This window comes from Ambystoma mexicanum, chromosome 2p, assembly GCF_040938575.1.
Source record: "Ambystoma mexicanum isolate Mex_15411 chromosome 2p, UKY_AmexF1_1, whole genome shotgun sequence".
NCBI lineage: Eukaryota > Metazoa > Chordata > Amphibia > Caudata > Ambystomatidae > Ambystoma > Ambystoma mexicanum.
In genome coordinates, this window is record NC_090923.1 from 500,673,434 (window position 1) to 500,690,075 (window position 16,642).

The 16,642-nt window shown below is 40.2% G+C and overlaps 1 protein-coding gene across 1 annotated transcript in view; it reads left to right on the top strand.

Annotated features, from left to right (window-relative positions):
- SLC6A1 (solute carrier family 6 member 1) overlaps positions 1-16,642 on the top strand; it is a 733,048-nt gene that overhangs the window by 300,745 nt on the left and 415,661 nt on the right. The window contains exon 5 of the mRNA XM_069643915.1: positions 10,572-10,681. Coding sequence (XP_069500016.1) covers positions 10,572-10,681 — 110 coding nt within the window. The remainder of the gene's footprint in view (positions 1-10,571; positions 10,682-16,642) is intronic.

Here is a 16,642-nt window from a genome sequence, read left to right on the forward strand (position 1 = left end):
ACCCGAACCAGTAGTTACCAATGTCTTGAAGCAGCTCAACTCCCGATCTAACCCTTTTGAGCTATCTGAACGTCATGACCCGAATGAACCACCATAACTTCACTGAGTTACCGCTTTGAACCCACTGGATGCCAGCCCACTGTTTGACCCAGCACAGCTTGCCACCCCTGAATCTGGTTGGACCCACGGCACAGTACAGCCGGAATCCTGGTTTGACCTTCTTGAACCGCCTAAGAACCGTGAAAAGGTACTTTTGACTATTATTTATTTATTTATTTAAATTTATATAGCGCGCAAGTAACCCATGGGCATTGAGGCGCTGTTACTTGCAAGAGCTTAGTTACAGGCAAAGAAGCATTCATCAGTACATTATGTATTCAACAGGCATAGAGCTGCTGTTTTGGTTGGTACAGTTGGTCATTACAAACAGTTTATGCACTGGAACATAGGAGATGTATTCAGCTGGTGCGAGGAATCTTATGTGAATAAGATGGTTTTTATGGATTTGCGGAAGGTGCAAAGGGAGGCCTCACCTCGGATTATAGGAGGTAGGGCGTTCCAGTGAGTGGGTGCGAGATATGGGAAGCTGGAGCCGCCAGCTCTGGCTTTTTTTACTAATGGCACAGAAAGCATGTTAGTATATGGTGATCTGGTTGGCCTCGTAGTAGAGACGGGGTGGATCCTTTGGGAGAGGTAGTCGGGGGCAGTAAGGTGAAAGCACTTGTGAGTCAGTGTCAGCGTTTTGAAGATGATCCTTTCTTTTATTGGGAGCCAGTGTGCTCGTTTTCTGGCTTCCGAGATGTGTTCTCGTTTGGCAATGCCTTGGGCTGCCCGGAGAGCGCTATTCTGAATGATTTGTAACCTCTCTAGGTTTTTGTTGGATGTACCTAGGAAGAGTACATTACAATAGTCAAGCCTAGATCCAGTGATGGCTCTGGCTATGTTAGTGCAGTTCTCTTTGGAGAGAAAGGGCCTGACTGCGTTGATTAGTTTGGCATGATATGCAGCTGCAGAGGCTATAGCGTTGACTTGTTTAACCATGGATAGGTTGGAATCTAAGTAGACGCCAAGTGTTTTGACTGATTCTGAGACAGGTATTTTGATGGAGTCTATGGTGAAGTGACTGAACTGGGAGTCTAGATTTTTCAGCGTGTCGGGTGAGCCTACCAGGAGGAGTTCAGTCTTGTCTGAGTTGAGGCATAGTCCATTGTCTGCCATCCAGGCTTGGATGGTGTTGTAGAGGTTGTTGAGGGTCATGGAGTCAGTGTCATAGTTGCCAGTGAGGGTGAGGAGGATCTGTGTGTCATCAGCGTCTTACCTGCCACAGACCACCTTTGGGTACTATAGACTGGTGAGGCGCACCGGGAAGCACAGTAAAGCGCTGTTTGCTGGCCAGTCAGGATCGTATATACAGTGCTCGTGAAGTCTCTTACTGGATTCACGAAGTATTGGGCCGGAGGACGTCTTTAGCAGTTGCACCACGCTGCCTGGAGTGTGCGCTGGTGGCTCCGCCTATTTTGTGGCTCGGGCACTTTTTCACTTCTACAAATTCCCATGGTGCAGCGCACTCGCGCGCGCACCGGGAAGCACAGTAAAGCGCTGCTTGCTGGCCAGTCAGGATCGTATATACAGTGCTCGTGAAGTCTCTTACTGGATTCACGAAGTATTGGGCCGGAGGACGTCTTTAGCAGTTGCACCACGCTGCCTGGAGGTGATTGAGCGTGTGAAACATTCCTCTTGGTCTTTTTTTTTTTTCTTTTCTCCTGGACTACAAACGGACTTTGCCATATGGACTTTGTCTTACATTGTATTTACAATTTCTTTTTCTATTGTTTTTCTAGTGTGCGCTGGTGGCTCCGCCTATTTTGTGCCTCGGGCACTTTTTCACTTCTACAAATTCCCATGGTGCAGCGCACTCGCGCGCGCACCGGGAAGCACAGTAAAGCGCTGTTTGCTGTTCGCGGTTTGTGTTTTTTGTTTTGCTAAATGACTTTGTTCTAGTTTTTAAATCTATATCCTAGGTGGTGCCAGGTTTTTGAATCTTTCCTAATGAGAGTTGAATACTCTGTTGTGCAGGGGGAAAGTTTCAACTAATATCTAGACTTTATTAGACTGTGATAGAAGATATCATTTCTTCCAACAACAATAGCGATATGGGTAAATTTAAATTAAACGCTCTCCGTAAAGTTCATAGAGCGGATTTCTTTAATGCCGTCAGCACTCGCAGGGCCAGTTTAGCCCGTGCGGCTGCCCTACCCCTACCTGCTCCTTGTGTAGATGAGGAAGAAATGTTACAATGTGCGCAAGACTGCTCAGCAGAAATCAGAAACAATGATGGAAATCTGGACCCTTCCCAACCAATGTTTGATCATGAGATAGAAGGGATATGTGGCGAATTACAGCAAGGGGATGATATAACTTAAGAGACGCTTAGCAACACACTTAAAGAAAAAATCACTGATGGGATGGGCATTCTTGATCTAGACACTCCCGCCATCTTTATTTCGGACGATAACTTGCCGGACCCTATATATGACATAAACTCTGGGGGTGTCAACGAATTTCCACATATGGAAGATACCATGACCATATTGGGTATCTTTAATAGAGCCATTCTGGCTGAACTGACGAAAAATAATGAATTGCTGACGACATTAGTATCAGCTTTTGACAAGATTCCAAAATCTATATCAGATGCCTTTACACCAATAGTGAAAAGTATAAAGGTATTACCTAAAGACTTATCTGATTTATTAATGCCCCTACTAAAGGACAATGACAATGAGGGCAGTCGAAAAGAAATGTTGGGGTAATGTGGAAGATGAAGGGCAGATGTCGAGTCCGTCTGATTCCTCCGAATTGTTGAAAAAAAAAATAATACCCATGAATACTGAGAGAGTTCCCACTTTTTCGGATATTGTGGCAAAGAAGGCTGTAGCTATACCCAAAAATGACCCAAAGATCATAATTATAGACCCCGAGACGGGCAATACGCTATCCAGGGCAGCTAAAAAACAAGCCAAAAAAAATAATAATAAATCAAAAAAGGCTGACCTCAAGAATAAATCCTCAAGGAAATACTTAAGAGATCTGGATATGAGGCATATGATTGATGAGGAGGTAGAAGATGTAACTGCCGATATGGCCTTACAAAAGGGTGACAGGCATACGATTATGTTGAAAACTGGGAGAACCTCCTTAGATCAGGCGACCCAGAGTGAGTATGAAGAAGGAATGGATGGCATATATGAAGTGATGAAAAAGAAAAAACCAACGGATTTACTTGTGGAGAACAAGAGACTGGAAAATGGGCTAAGTGACATTTTTAAGATCTTTAAAGTATCACCTACCATTGAGGGTAAGGGTGTAACTATACGAGAGACAGATGAAACTAACAAGATCTCTGAAAATAACTCTGGTACTGATCAAATTACTAAAAACCAACTATCTGGTGACCATGGTGAGTTAACTAAGCCCAGAACAAGGCCAATTGTTCACTCTGTAAATACTGGTTTATATCATAAAGATACTCTGAAAGATAACACTCTGTCATTTACAAGCAAAACGTCTGTTACTTCTGGTAACAAACTAGATGAAATATCCTCACTTCAATGTAATAAGGAAGGATTTCTCAATTCCAATCCTTCCCCAACAAAGATGCAGCTATATGTGGAGGATATTCTCAGAAACATGCAGGATTTGATGATTGAAAACAAAAGGTTGAAAGAAAAAAATGATGCTAATAATGTTAAGAGTGATATCCCATACACTAAAAGTGATGGACTGGTATCACAAACAGAGAAACCAACCAGGGTTGCATCGGATAAATTTAAATCAAATGAAGCTTTGACTGACATAACGAAAGATCATAAGGCCAATGAACGAGATCTTATTGGTGAACTGCTAAAAAATATGCAGGATATTGTGGAAGATAATAAAAGGTTGCGGAATAAAGATGCACCTCATACATGTGAGAATAGAGAAAAGGTCTTGTCATATGAAGAGAGGAACGAACGTGAATATCGCTCTTATGTAAGAGGGGAGGATAAATGGTACAACGAAAAACCTCCTTATGATCAAAATCAGGTTCAAGAGTCTAGACCTTTGGCTTTTCCAACGATGCCGGGACTGATTCTATGCTCATTGTTTAAAGACGAGAGAAATCAACCATTGAATAGATCTTATATTCTTTCACTATTTGCTGGGGTACCTGAACTCAAACTTATCACTTCAGCTGATATTCATCTGGTTGATTTTATAGATAATGAAACAATAGACTTTGTAAGGTTGGTAATTCCATCCCCTTTAGTTCGTTCAATGATTTTGAAGGAGGCAGAAGCACTGCAACGCATGGGGTTTGATCTTTTTCCCTTCAATGACTTAGCAACCACTGAGCAAGCCCTAGATAGAGGAAGACCCTCAGTACAAGAAGGTTCTGAACAGGCAAAATATCCCCCGAAACAAAGTAATGATGAAGTTTTAGAAAAACAAGATTGGAGATGGCTGGCACTATCATTGCGTGATGCAATCTCCAACCTAAAAGAATTGGTTAAACCTGCATAGCTAGTAAACACAACTTGAAGCTGCTTTGCTGGAATTCGCGAGGCAACTTCAATCTTTTCAATAATGAACAACTGATGAAAGAGTTGCATGGTTTTGATTTCTTAATGTTACAGGAAACTTGGCTTACTTCGCGTGTAGGTTTGGTAGACTTTGTGGTGGACGACCTATGTGCCAAAAAGGGACCAAAAGGTAGACCAAAGGGTGGTATATTTACTGCATCTAAAGTTTCCTCAAGTATCTCGAAGATAAATTCTCAGAAACAAGGTCACTCCTTTCTCATTACGAAATATGTGGTTGGTGTGAAGTCGAACTGTTTCTCTTTACTGGTCATTAATGTATACTGGAATGCCAATGAATTAAGAGATCAACAGCTCGAAACTAACTTAATCGATCTAGGTACTATAATTGACCAGTGGACATTAACAAATTTTGATGGTCAGATTATTATAGCAGGTGACCTTAATGCTGATTGTAGCGTAGATAAACTGACAGGAGAACTTTTGTATCTCCAAGTAGCATCTAGTTTGTTTGGCAACCAGAAACTTAGAGGCTTTTTATGGCTAAAATATACTGAAATGTGGGGACTAAAGCAGATACCCAATGATCATTATACTTGGAACGCGAGAGGTTGTGTGTCCACGATTGATTATATTTTTCTGAGTGCCAAACTGAGTTATTCAATGTCCAAATTAGAAGTAAGAAATGTGGCGACGAGTGACCATTGTATGCTGATAGTGGACTTTGAATCTACAATTTATGAGAAAACTAAACGAAGTTACAATAAGGAACTATTGGTCAATACTGCCAACAATAGAATAAAATGGTCTTTTAACACTACCAATAAATTTATATCGACTCTGGTTGCTTAATACGATAACACTAAGTTGGAACAACGTCTCCAAATGTTCTCTGTACCAGAATTCAATTCTACTATTGGAACCAAAATTAAAAGTGTAATGAAGTATGATAAAAAAAATTCAACCCATACTCCATAGACACTCTATGGATATAGAGGTCTATGAAAGAAAAAGAGAGCTGAATAGGGAGATCCGTAGACTACGCAAATTGAATAGAACTGATGCCAGTGCCTGGATTGATATTAAACGTCTGAAACAATCTTACAAAAATTGGCTGATTAGCCATAAAGGTATCATTGCCCAACGCGATGGAGAAAGTATTTTGAATGCTATGAGGGGGGTGACATCCTCAAACTTTTGGCAATTAATGAACAATGTTGATTCATCTCAGGTGATGACAACGGTAAACCCAATTCCTGAAAGTACTTGGGCAGAGCTATATAAATCCAATGAACAAAGTCAAGCATTTCTGAGATTGGGATCTTCTGAATGGTCTATGAGATGCGAGGTGGATATAATTAGGAGTCTTATAATGAAATCTAAAAACACGGGGGCCCCGGGCCTCAATAACTTAAGCAATAAGGTATTGAAATGTAACCCACTACTGTGGGCAAACATATTATGTATTCTATTTAAGGATGTGTGTATGTCGAAAACTATCCCTCTTTCTTGGAGAGTCTCTGTGGTTATTCCGATATTTAAAAAAGGCTCAAGATTATTGCCCACCAACTACAGACCAACTACAGACCAATAGCGATTGCAGATTCGGACTCCAAAATATTTGCTTCTTTGGTTCTTATTGATATTCAGAGATGGATGGATCAGAATCAGATCTTGAGTATGAATCAAATTGGCTTTAGAAAAAATTGTGGTACTGACTGTGGTGGATTGATTTTGAAATGTCTGCAAAGTAAAACCTGGACTAAAGGAAAGGGCCAAACTTACGTTGCATCTATGGACCTTAGCCAGGCATTTGATCTTGTGGACAGACAAAGGCTATGGCACAAATTACAATCTTTAAAAATGCCAAACCACTTATTAGACATCGTTATAGAGTTGTACACGGACACAAGACTAGTGGTACGAATGAATGCGGGGGGAGATCTATCCACGGAGTTTGTAACCAATAACGGACTACGCCAAGGGTGCATGTTGGCACCGACAATCTTTAATCTGTATGTTAGTGGAGCCCAATTTGCTTTTGTAAATGGAGGTTTGATTTCGCCTAAATTGAATGGGAAGGAAATATCTTGGTTGGCTTATGCCGACGATTTCATTCTCATGGACAATACCAAGGTGGGCTTACAGCGACTGATTGTCATTTTTGAACAATTTATACGTAATTTGTTTTTGAAAATCAATCCTGATAAAACGACTATTATACGAATGGGACGAGTAAACAAGAAACAAGATTCTTACTCTTGGTTTTGTGAGGGTAAACGAATTAAGATACAGAAAGCATTCAAGTTTCTTGGATACTGTTTTACAGGCGTAGAATCAGTCAGTTTACTCAAAAACCAATTGAAGACTAAAGCAGAGGTGGCCCTAAAACAGATGAGAATGCTAGAGAGAAAATTTGGGGGGTTTTCTGTGAAACCGATGAGAGAGTTTTATTTAAGAAAGGTGGTCCCGCGGATCACTTATGGTTTGGAATTCTATCATGTAGGTATTGTAGACTTTTTGAAATCTCTGGAAAGTCTAATATGGAGGGGTCTATTATTTTTTCTGCCTAGCTGTATACCCTTGGAAGTGCTAAGGTATGAATTGGGTTTACAATCACTTCATTCACTTGTTGTAACCAAAAGATGCATCTTATGGAGAAAATGTAGGTTATTAGGCCCCACAAACTTTTATTTGGAAGCAGGCATCGACACTTCATGTCCTTTTATGCTTGACCTAAATAAATCCATTGAATCCACGATTGAGGACTGTGGTATAGCTAAATGCACGGTGATAAATAAACCTAACAAATGTAAAAGGATTTTAAAAGGGATGGATTGGTCTCTTACCAAATCAAAAGTATATGCTTCTAAATTGTATAATCAGGTACACTCTTTCTGGAAACTTGATATGGTTATGGAAAACTACTTAAACAAATATCCATCTAGAAGGTATAGAAATTCTTTTATGCGATTTAGACTTAATGTTATGTACACTCGTAGTATATTAAACTTAAGGAATCCTTTGGAAGAAAAGAGATGGTGTCGCTTTTGTAACATCTCAGAAATGGAAGAGACTTTAGAACATATTTTGGTGAAATGTTCCTATTTGCGTAAACAAAGATCAGATTATTTTATGGAGTTATTTGATAATGGTACTTGTAATGACCCTAAGTTCATATGGTATAGAATGAGAAATGGTTATCATCAACTATGATTATTCGATTAATTACGTTTTTAAAAACAGTATGTGATTTGAGTTAGAAATGTTTTTATCTTTTCTAAATGTGTATATGGTTCGGTTTCTGATGCTTTCGTTATGATTTTGATTGTAAATTCTTAATAGTGTTTTGTTCTTTTTTCTTTTCATTTTAAAAAAGTGTTATTTTGTAAGATCGATTTTGTAAAGGTTTGTTTAAACCAAGAACAAATAAACAAAAAAAAATAGACTGGTGAGGCCACTTTTTAGCACCAGTTCACACTGAAAGATATATCCTTTTAAATTAATTTGGGTTGCCTATTGCCTTTTCACCCCTGCTTCATTAAACAGACTGCTATATCTTTCTATCCATCACATATGGTGTGTTCTCTCTTATAGGGGTGAGTTGTTATGGTGTTTTTATAGTTATTTTTCATTGGTGTTTTTGATTGAAATATATATAATTATATAACCTTAAATGGGCATTCCTTTTGTCTTAGACTATTGTACTTTGTTGTGTGGGTCTCTACTGAATGACATGCACACCCCTTCTGACATTACAGCCTTCCCTCAAAAGGCTAGGGAGGTATAGCTGTTAGCTTTACCTGTTTTACCTGTTTTACCTTTATGATTCGCATTACTGTTGGCTTGTAGAAGTGTGAGGGGCTGAGTAAGTGTTTTTTCACTACTACTCACACATATACTCCTGCAGAGCGGAAGTCATTTCATCACACCGTTTATGCCTTAAATAAATAAGGTATTAACTGTAGTCATCTTCATCAAACACGCCAGCTCATGTTGATTTTCAAAAGAAAAGTGTATTTCAACAGACGTTCTGCTGCTAGTATTTGTATACACCTTTTTGCAAATGTTCATCCTGTTTAACAAGAAACCTAAAGGCAAAAAGGCATAACGTGGTGTGTATTTTACATTTTGGGGTATCCTTTGATTGCTACATTTATTAATTGCCCAATGCAGTGTGTTGCTTGCTTTGATGGAAACTGTGCAAGTACATGGCATGTTTGGTGGCAGTGGAACACTGAGGGCCCTCAGTTTCCCACACATGACAGTTAGGGCACTCAGAATGGGAGACATTACTGGAAGGATGCCATGACCTATCTCTCGCCATCCCGCTAGCCTGCTACCCTGAAACCTGTTGGCTCCTGTATGGTTCCTGCATCCTGCCCACTATTCCTGAGGCTGCACACTACACCCAAACATTACTTCAGTTATATAATTAGGGGGTGGGCAGTAGCTTTATGGGTATGTTTAATTTGTTAGCTGCTTGCCAAGTCTTTCTGGTCCATGTGCGCGTCATGCCTTGCGGACATGGTGAGTTTCTTCATCTTCTTTTGATGATAGTGGTGGTTAATAAGACAATGGTGATTGCAATTATACAGGGCAGTCCGTTCCACTTAACTGTCCATTGGCACCAATACGAGCAGGATTTACGTGTGACCTTCTCATGTATACTTTGTATTTATACTTTATATCTATGCACTGCCTACTAACTCAGCACATCAAATCCACTATGAAGTCATTCAAGGCAAGTCCTTTAAGAAAATAACGTATCACACAAACAACGCCCTGACAATCTCAGCACTAATGCAACTGAAACCGTCTGACATCGAAGAGCATTGTAAATCTTAACTGTCTAATACGAACAGCAAACTTAACATATCCATTCTAAACCACAATTTCATACAAATACATAGCTATACTAATTCACCGAAAGGGAAAGGAATACTGACATGAACTAAAATGTTCTGGTCCCAAAATGGCACATGATCATCACGATAACAGAGCACGGGCACAAAAGGTCTACTTTCAAGAGGGCTCGTCAGACCGGAATGATTGAAGAGCATTGGGCACAACACACCCTTGTAAATGGGTGTACTGAGGTAGCATTGCCACTAAAATTATCCACATTAAACATTATATTAAAATACTTTATTAGGCATTGGAGCAGGTTTTCTTCTATTTAGACTATCAAAACGTGTGGAGTCCGGGCTCTAACTAGAGTAGAATCCCTCATTCTAGGCGTCTTATGTTTTCTTCTCAGAGCTTTCAGCTTTCTAGCCAATCAGCAAGCTTGGAAATGATGCTTTAACCGACTTGAAAGGCAGCCTTCCAGGCTTCCCTTTGTGATGCGTTCACACTCGTCACATGAAGCACAACATAAAGTGGTCTTTCATCCCCCACCACAAGCTCTAATAGAGTTGCAGCCCTTACTATTGGGCTATTTTGTGTGTGCTAGGTGATCTTTGCCCTCCGTACAGGGCATCAACTTCGTCTCAGGAGCACTTACTTGGGCTGCAGTCACCTTCCACACAATAATGCCCTCTAATGTGGGATCTAACACTTCAGACGGACACCACTAACCTTCTCATACAGAGTTGGCTAACACTGGTTGTAGAACAACGTGTGTGTCATTAAATAATATTGTAGATGTTAACCCTCTGATAAGGTCAGCAAGAGTACACAGAGAACACAACACATAACATTTTGAATAGTGAATATTTTATTATCAGATAATTGGATGTACCTCAGTTGAAAAACATAGTTTCAAATGATCAATGTGTATTACTGTACATATTTGTGCCAACGAAGTGAAATTCTTTAACAGTGTTTCTTTATAAAACAAAAATAATAATTATAAATCCCCCTTACATATTGGCCCACTACAACTCAAGATTGTTTACGTGCAATGTAGTGTACAAAGAACTCTGTTGAATGTGACAAAATACAGAATGTGAAAAATTAAGGCAATGATATTTTTCATCTTCCTTGCAGACTCTTCCTTGGAATAGCTGTGGGAACTCATGGAACACAGACCGATGTTTCTCCAACTATAGTATGGCAAATACCACAAACATGACGAGTGCCGTTGTGGAATTTTGGGAGTAAGTTAACGTTTTTATATACAGCATTTAAATATTCCTGTTATCAATATATATTTGGTAAGATCAATAGATGACTTTTATTATTTATCTAACAGGAAATTAGATAGAAAAAGTTCAACTAAAATGCAGCAATATGGTAAAAAATGTCCTATGATTAAAATGAATACGTAATAGTAGCTTATGTATGCTATTTAGTAACAGTTCTCTTGTTTTACATCTGTGGAGACATTTGGGACTATTTACGTAATCCCAAATAATTTCATTAAAACCTCGTACAGACCTTTGGAGTTAGGACCTGCGAGACATGGGTGTTGACCTAGCGAGTATATTGTATATCTTTGGAAATAGAATGTTGCAATTCATTATATTATAGGTCCAAGGGATAGCATTATGGTTTGCAAAAAGGAGGCTTGCAGTGGTGGATATTTGGGAGGCCCATACCCTCATGGAGCAACATTATGTATTTAGGATGTGTGGCTAATTCGCTGTTGTTATTACAGTTGTGTAAATTATTTTCAAAGCTGATTAGACGATAACTCTACTTCTCTGACAGATTCGATAAAGGGGTTTTCAAAGACAAGCATCATATATGGTCTATTTTTTGGACCTATTTAACAAACCTTAATTGCCCCTCATTAAGGAACACTACTGGGGACATGTAGTATATCACTGTATTTACAGTATTCGAGAAGTGCTTTAATTGAAATGGGAGATGTAATGGTTATGATATAAATAATGCAAATTTCAGGGATGGAACTAGCCTGAACCCTGCGAAAGGCATGAAAAACACAGGCTTAATGAAATAGTTAAATGTAACAACCTCTCAGAGTGACACACCCCATTGACATTCAGCCAAATGTGGGAGAAGACATGTAGATCTCAATGGACTGCAGATAGGCATGTACTCTGTTCATGGCCTTTTCTGGTGGGAGGACACACTGAGAGCCGCTGATGATAATGCAGGTTGGTGCCACCTGACAGCCCGCTATTTCACCTCTTGTACATCCAAGTGGCAGATCAAGCGCATTATGAGGGAGCACATCTGTACCCCATTGCAGTTATCTGCACAATGCAGGAACTGCCAAGACCCAACATAGTTCTGCTGGCAGTCTGATTCTTCCAAAAGCCTCTATCCTACTCGTGGAACCTCCCACCACTAGCAATTCACCACTTCCTGCTTTGTCACAGCCACTTCGTACTGCTCAGGAGGTCAGTTGCAGGGGGGAAGCGGAAAACAATTTGCTCAATCTTTCTCTGCTGGAGCATATAATCAGACACCTGATGTTGATAATTCTTCATGGATGGACATCTGAACTAATACACCGCATGGTTAAGGAGCGAGGAAGAAATCATATCTGTGAAAGTGGCAGTGCATGGTGCTGATTATTTGCTGCAACAAAGAGCACATCCACAATATAATTGCAACTAACAGACGAGATGTATTTGTCTGCACTGACACATGGATCCAGACAATATCATATTCTTTTTAAAGTAAAGATTTCTGAAAACGATCTAATGTTCTCTACAAACAGACCTATCAGTCAAGTTGATAGTTTTGCACGTCTTGATAAGTATGACATTCTAATAATGAGGGATGGGAGGACTGTTCGGGGCAACATATTTGTCTTGGAAGCATGACAATGCAGAGCATCACAGGTTTAAAACACGGCCCCAAGCTTAGAGGCTCCAACATTAAGTGCTATATGAAAAAAAAGCTCAATTTGTTATCTCTTTAACACCTGGCCGTAAGACCACCCTCTTCCAATACACATTTTTCGCTAAGCACATCCCCTTTTTTTTCTTTCTCACAGAACCCCCGTGATTCCTTAATTCCTTAGAATGTTCTAGCACAATGACAAAGGTGTTTATATTTCAGCATACATAATAATTAAATACCAATTTCTAACTGTCTCGTTTTTTTTTTAACCTGGTAAGTGGGTGCTATAAACCTTATATTGGGAACGCTCTTGACTACTTTGTCAGCATCAACCGGGCCCATATAGTTGAATGGACCCTGATATTTAAAAGGGCACCTCGTGGTTCTGCCAATATCTTTTGATTGGACAGATCACTATGCCATTCAATTTATGAACTGCCACCTCTAGAGTAGTTTATGCTGAAGTCTACCATGATGATACCACAAAGAAGTACTGCAAAGGATACTCAAAAGGAAATGTCCAGTTTTGTAATCTTCAGGAAATGGCAGACTATTATTCTTATTAGAGAGCATGTGAAACATTTGCTAAGTATGATATGATATGATATGCCATTTATAATGCACCTACACACAGGTGTTTCAAGGCACGATGAGGCAAGGGAGGGGAACAGAGGAAAGACAGACAATGATCTTACTAGGCCAGGTGTCATTCAGATTGAGCAAGTGCAAGGGAAGGGGGAAAAGGAAAAGTGCAGGGGAAGGGGGAGGGGAAAGTGCAGTACATGGGATAATAAATAAGCAAGATAAATAAAAGAACAGAAGGTGCGGTACATGGGATAATAAATAAACAAGATAAATAAAAGAATGGCCAGCAGATGGAAAGTGCAGGGTCAGTATCAGCCAGGAATTCAGCAGGGGAGCGGGGGAGAGAAAGCAGAAGCAAAGAAGAAGGTTTTAAGGTGCTTCCGGAACCAAAGGTGGTTCTCCTCAAGTTTCAGGGAGGCTGTTCCAGAGGGAGGCCCCAGCCAAAGAGAGAGATCTACCACCAACTCATTGCTTGAGAAGCGACTGACCCTGAGGGAGTTGGATGCGGATGAGCGAATAACTCGAGAAGGAAGATATTTAGGAAGAGAGAGTTGAAGATATTGAGGCCCCAGGCCTCAGAAGGCCTTGTGGATGATGCAGAGTGTTTTGAACCTAATCCTTGCAGCCACTGGGAGCCAGTGCAGAGATTTCACTCCTGGAGAGATACGATCCCTGGGCTTGAGGCCAAGGACAAGTCTCGCAGTCCTGTTCTGATGAATTGCAGAGGGCGGAGAGTAGAAGCAGGCAGATTTAGAAAGAAGCTGTTGCAATAGTCCAACCTAGAGAGAACCAGAGCTATGGAGACAGTGAAATTCTGGGGGAAGGAGAGGAAAGGAAGAATACCGATGAGGAGGTGCAGCTGGCAGTGTGACTTCTTAAAGACATCAGAGATGTGGGGAGAGAAAGAGAGTGTGGAGTCGAAGATGACTGCAAGGTTTTTAGCCTTGTAGGTGGGATCAGGAAGAGGGCCAAGGGAGGCCGGCCATAGGGTATGTGGCTTCAAAATTAACACAATATACATCAAAATTATTGCAGGTTACACAATTCATTACCAGCTAGCTCCTTGCAACCTTATCATTTTTGCATTGCCAAATAGGAGTGGCAATGGTCCATCACTAACCAAATTGTAATCTTTGTGTCTGCGTAACACAGGCGTTATACCCTTGATTACCTCTATCAGATTCTCAGCTTCTCCACTAGACCTATTTCCAGCTAAACATAAACTTCTCTTGACTAATCCATCAATGGCTAATCTATGAAGATTAATGACCTATATTTCCTCTTCAATCAATGGACAGTACCAAAATCAGTCTCATTGCTAAAATAGAAACAGATGTACCTAGCCGATTCTGGCCAATTCCAGCCTGCCATATCAGGAAACGACAGTGGCAAAAGCTGTTGCAAGCTAACAGAGGGTATCAAGAACACACACCTTCAAGTGGTATTCAGACCCAGAAGAGGAGCAGAACTGGTCATAATAACCAGCTGAGGTGATTAGTGTCTCCCGGTTGAAATGCATAATGCTCAGACTTTGATCATACTAAACCTCTCATGGCATTCAACTCCATAATGGCAAGATCCTCACAGCAAACACAGCAATAAAATGACTGGAATAATTTCAAAATGGTAGATCTCAGTTGGTCTCACTATCTACTTTTCTTCTCAGACAGATACTCTGTAAATGTTGAGCTTGGCTCTTTTCATCATCCTATTTCACATACATATGCGTCAACTGAAAAAACGGATTACATTATTTGTCCTTGAATTTCATCACTTTGTGGATGACACAGACATTTTCAAATATTAAAAAGAAGAGGTGACAAGTAGGAGCACTGTGGGACACCACAAGTAAGGATAGAGGCGGTAGAAATAAAATGAACACTTTTCACCATTCACCATGTAGAGAAAACTACACAACCATTCTAAAGTAGGACCAACAATCCATATTGTATCTTCCAGCTGCAAAAGAATAATGGAATTGGCCACCGTATTTAATGCCGTGGACAGGTGTAACATAAGTAGCAAAGACAGATAGCCCTGGTCGAAGTGGTGTAGGTGGTCATCCCACACCAAGGCCAAACCAGTTTCTGTTCCATATTTGTGCACGCTAAAACCTGATTGGAGTTGATCCAAAACAGAATTATGTTCCAGAACGTCCTTCAGATAGAGGCCAGCTATGGGATGATAATTTACCTATTCTGTATAATCAAGATAGGGCTTTGTGATCAGTGGAGGAACAATCCCTTGGTAAATGTATGGATTTACAAGATGCGTGATGTTGTGTTAGGTCAAGGCCTCAGGATGAGCTTGGGTGACGTATGTTGGTAATACTTCAACAGTGGATCAAGTGGGTTTGAGCTTGCTCAATGAACAGGAAGTCACATTTTGTGAGATCTTTGTAAAGCTGAATTAATTATTTGGTGCTGGTTGAGGTTTATGATTCCATAGGATCCACAGGATTTTTTGTGGATTGGACACTTAAGTAATTCCTGCAAATCTTTTCAATTGAATAGTTATTCAATTGGTTTGCAAGGTGAATAGGCGGTTCCAAGATTTAAAGGGAACAATGAGGATTGATAAATGTATTTGTAATTGAGAATATCTTGGCAGGTTTATTAATGGATTAGTCAAATTGATGTAATAAAGCAGATTTGGCTGAAGAAATGGCTATTTGGTAAGCAGTAAGCACTTCTGTAAGTATAGTAATTTCTCTTGTTTTTCTCCATGGTTTTTCTTTTGTATGATAGCATTGTTTAAGGGTATATAGTTAATGAGAGTATCGGAGATTACGAGATGTGTTATGTGAGATGGTGGCCACCAGCCCTGTGGGGGCTCGGAGTAGCAGGATTACCATATGGTATTGTCCCTGCTCCAAGCCTCCTTATTGGCTGGGAGGCCACCATCTCCCCCACCAATGAACTAGGTAGGTGTCCTCCGCACACCTCACCCCTCTTTCCCACTTATGTCATCCCTCCCACCCCACTTCCACTTTCTGGTCTTGGTCCTGTGCTGGGTAACAGTAGTGTTCCCAGCGTGTCCACACCAAGTCTGCGACATGTCACCATGGAAAAGGGAGAAGGTACTAATATATAACAGTGCATCTGAGATAATATGTGATAGTGCTTTTTTATCATTGCCATTTGTCTTGGAAAGGGGGCCTGTTCTTGTCATGGCATGAGCTAGTAATCATAAAAAGGCTAGCATAGTGCTCTCTCCAGGGAGTAGGAGAGGTAGCTCATTATTTCTAGAAAGATCACATTCAGGTACTGGTCATCCCTACGAGAACTAGATGTTTTATGGGAATATATAGCATGGCATGCTAATAGCTCTAACAATCTGCAAGGCTTGCCATTGTTAGGGTGGTCCAAACAGCGGTCAAGGACTCCTAAAATAAGAAGTTTGTTTCGTTTAGAATGGAAATTGAGTAAAGTAATTCCTCCAATCCAATCAAAAATGTACCAGCAGAACCTGTGGGTTGATATATGAGATTGGTCTCTGGGAGAGATTTTAAGGAAAAGAGAGCAAATTTGAGAAGATTCATCAAGTTTTATGATCTCAAATTTCTGAATCACTAAGGAGTTCTTCAAAATATGAGGTGAAAAATATTGCAACAGGACTCAGTTAGCCATTTCTTGGTGATAAACAACATATCTATATGATATTGGGAAATAATATAAGCAATAGCAGAAGCATTACTGACTGCTGATCTAACATTAAGG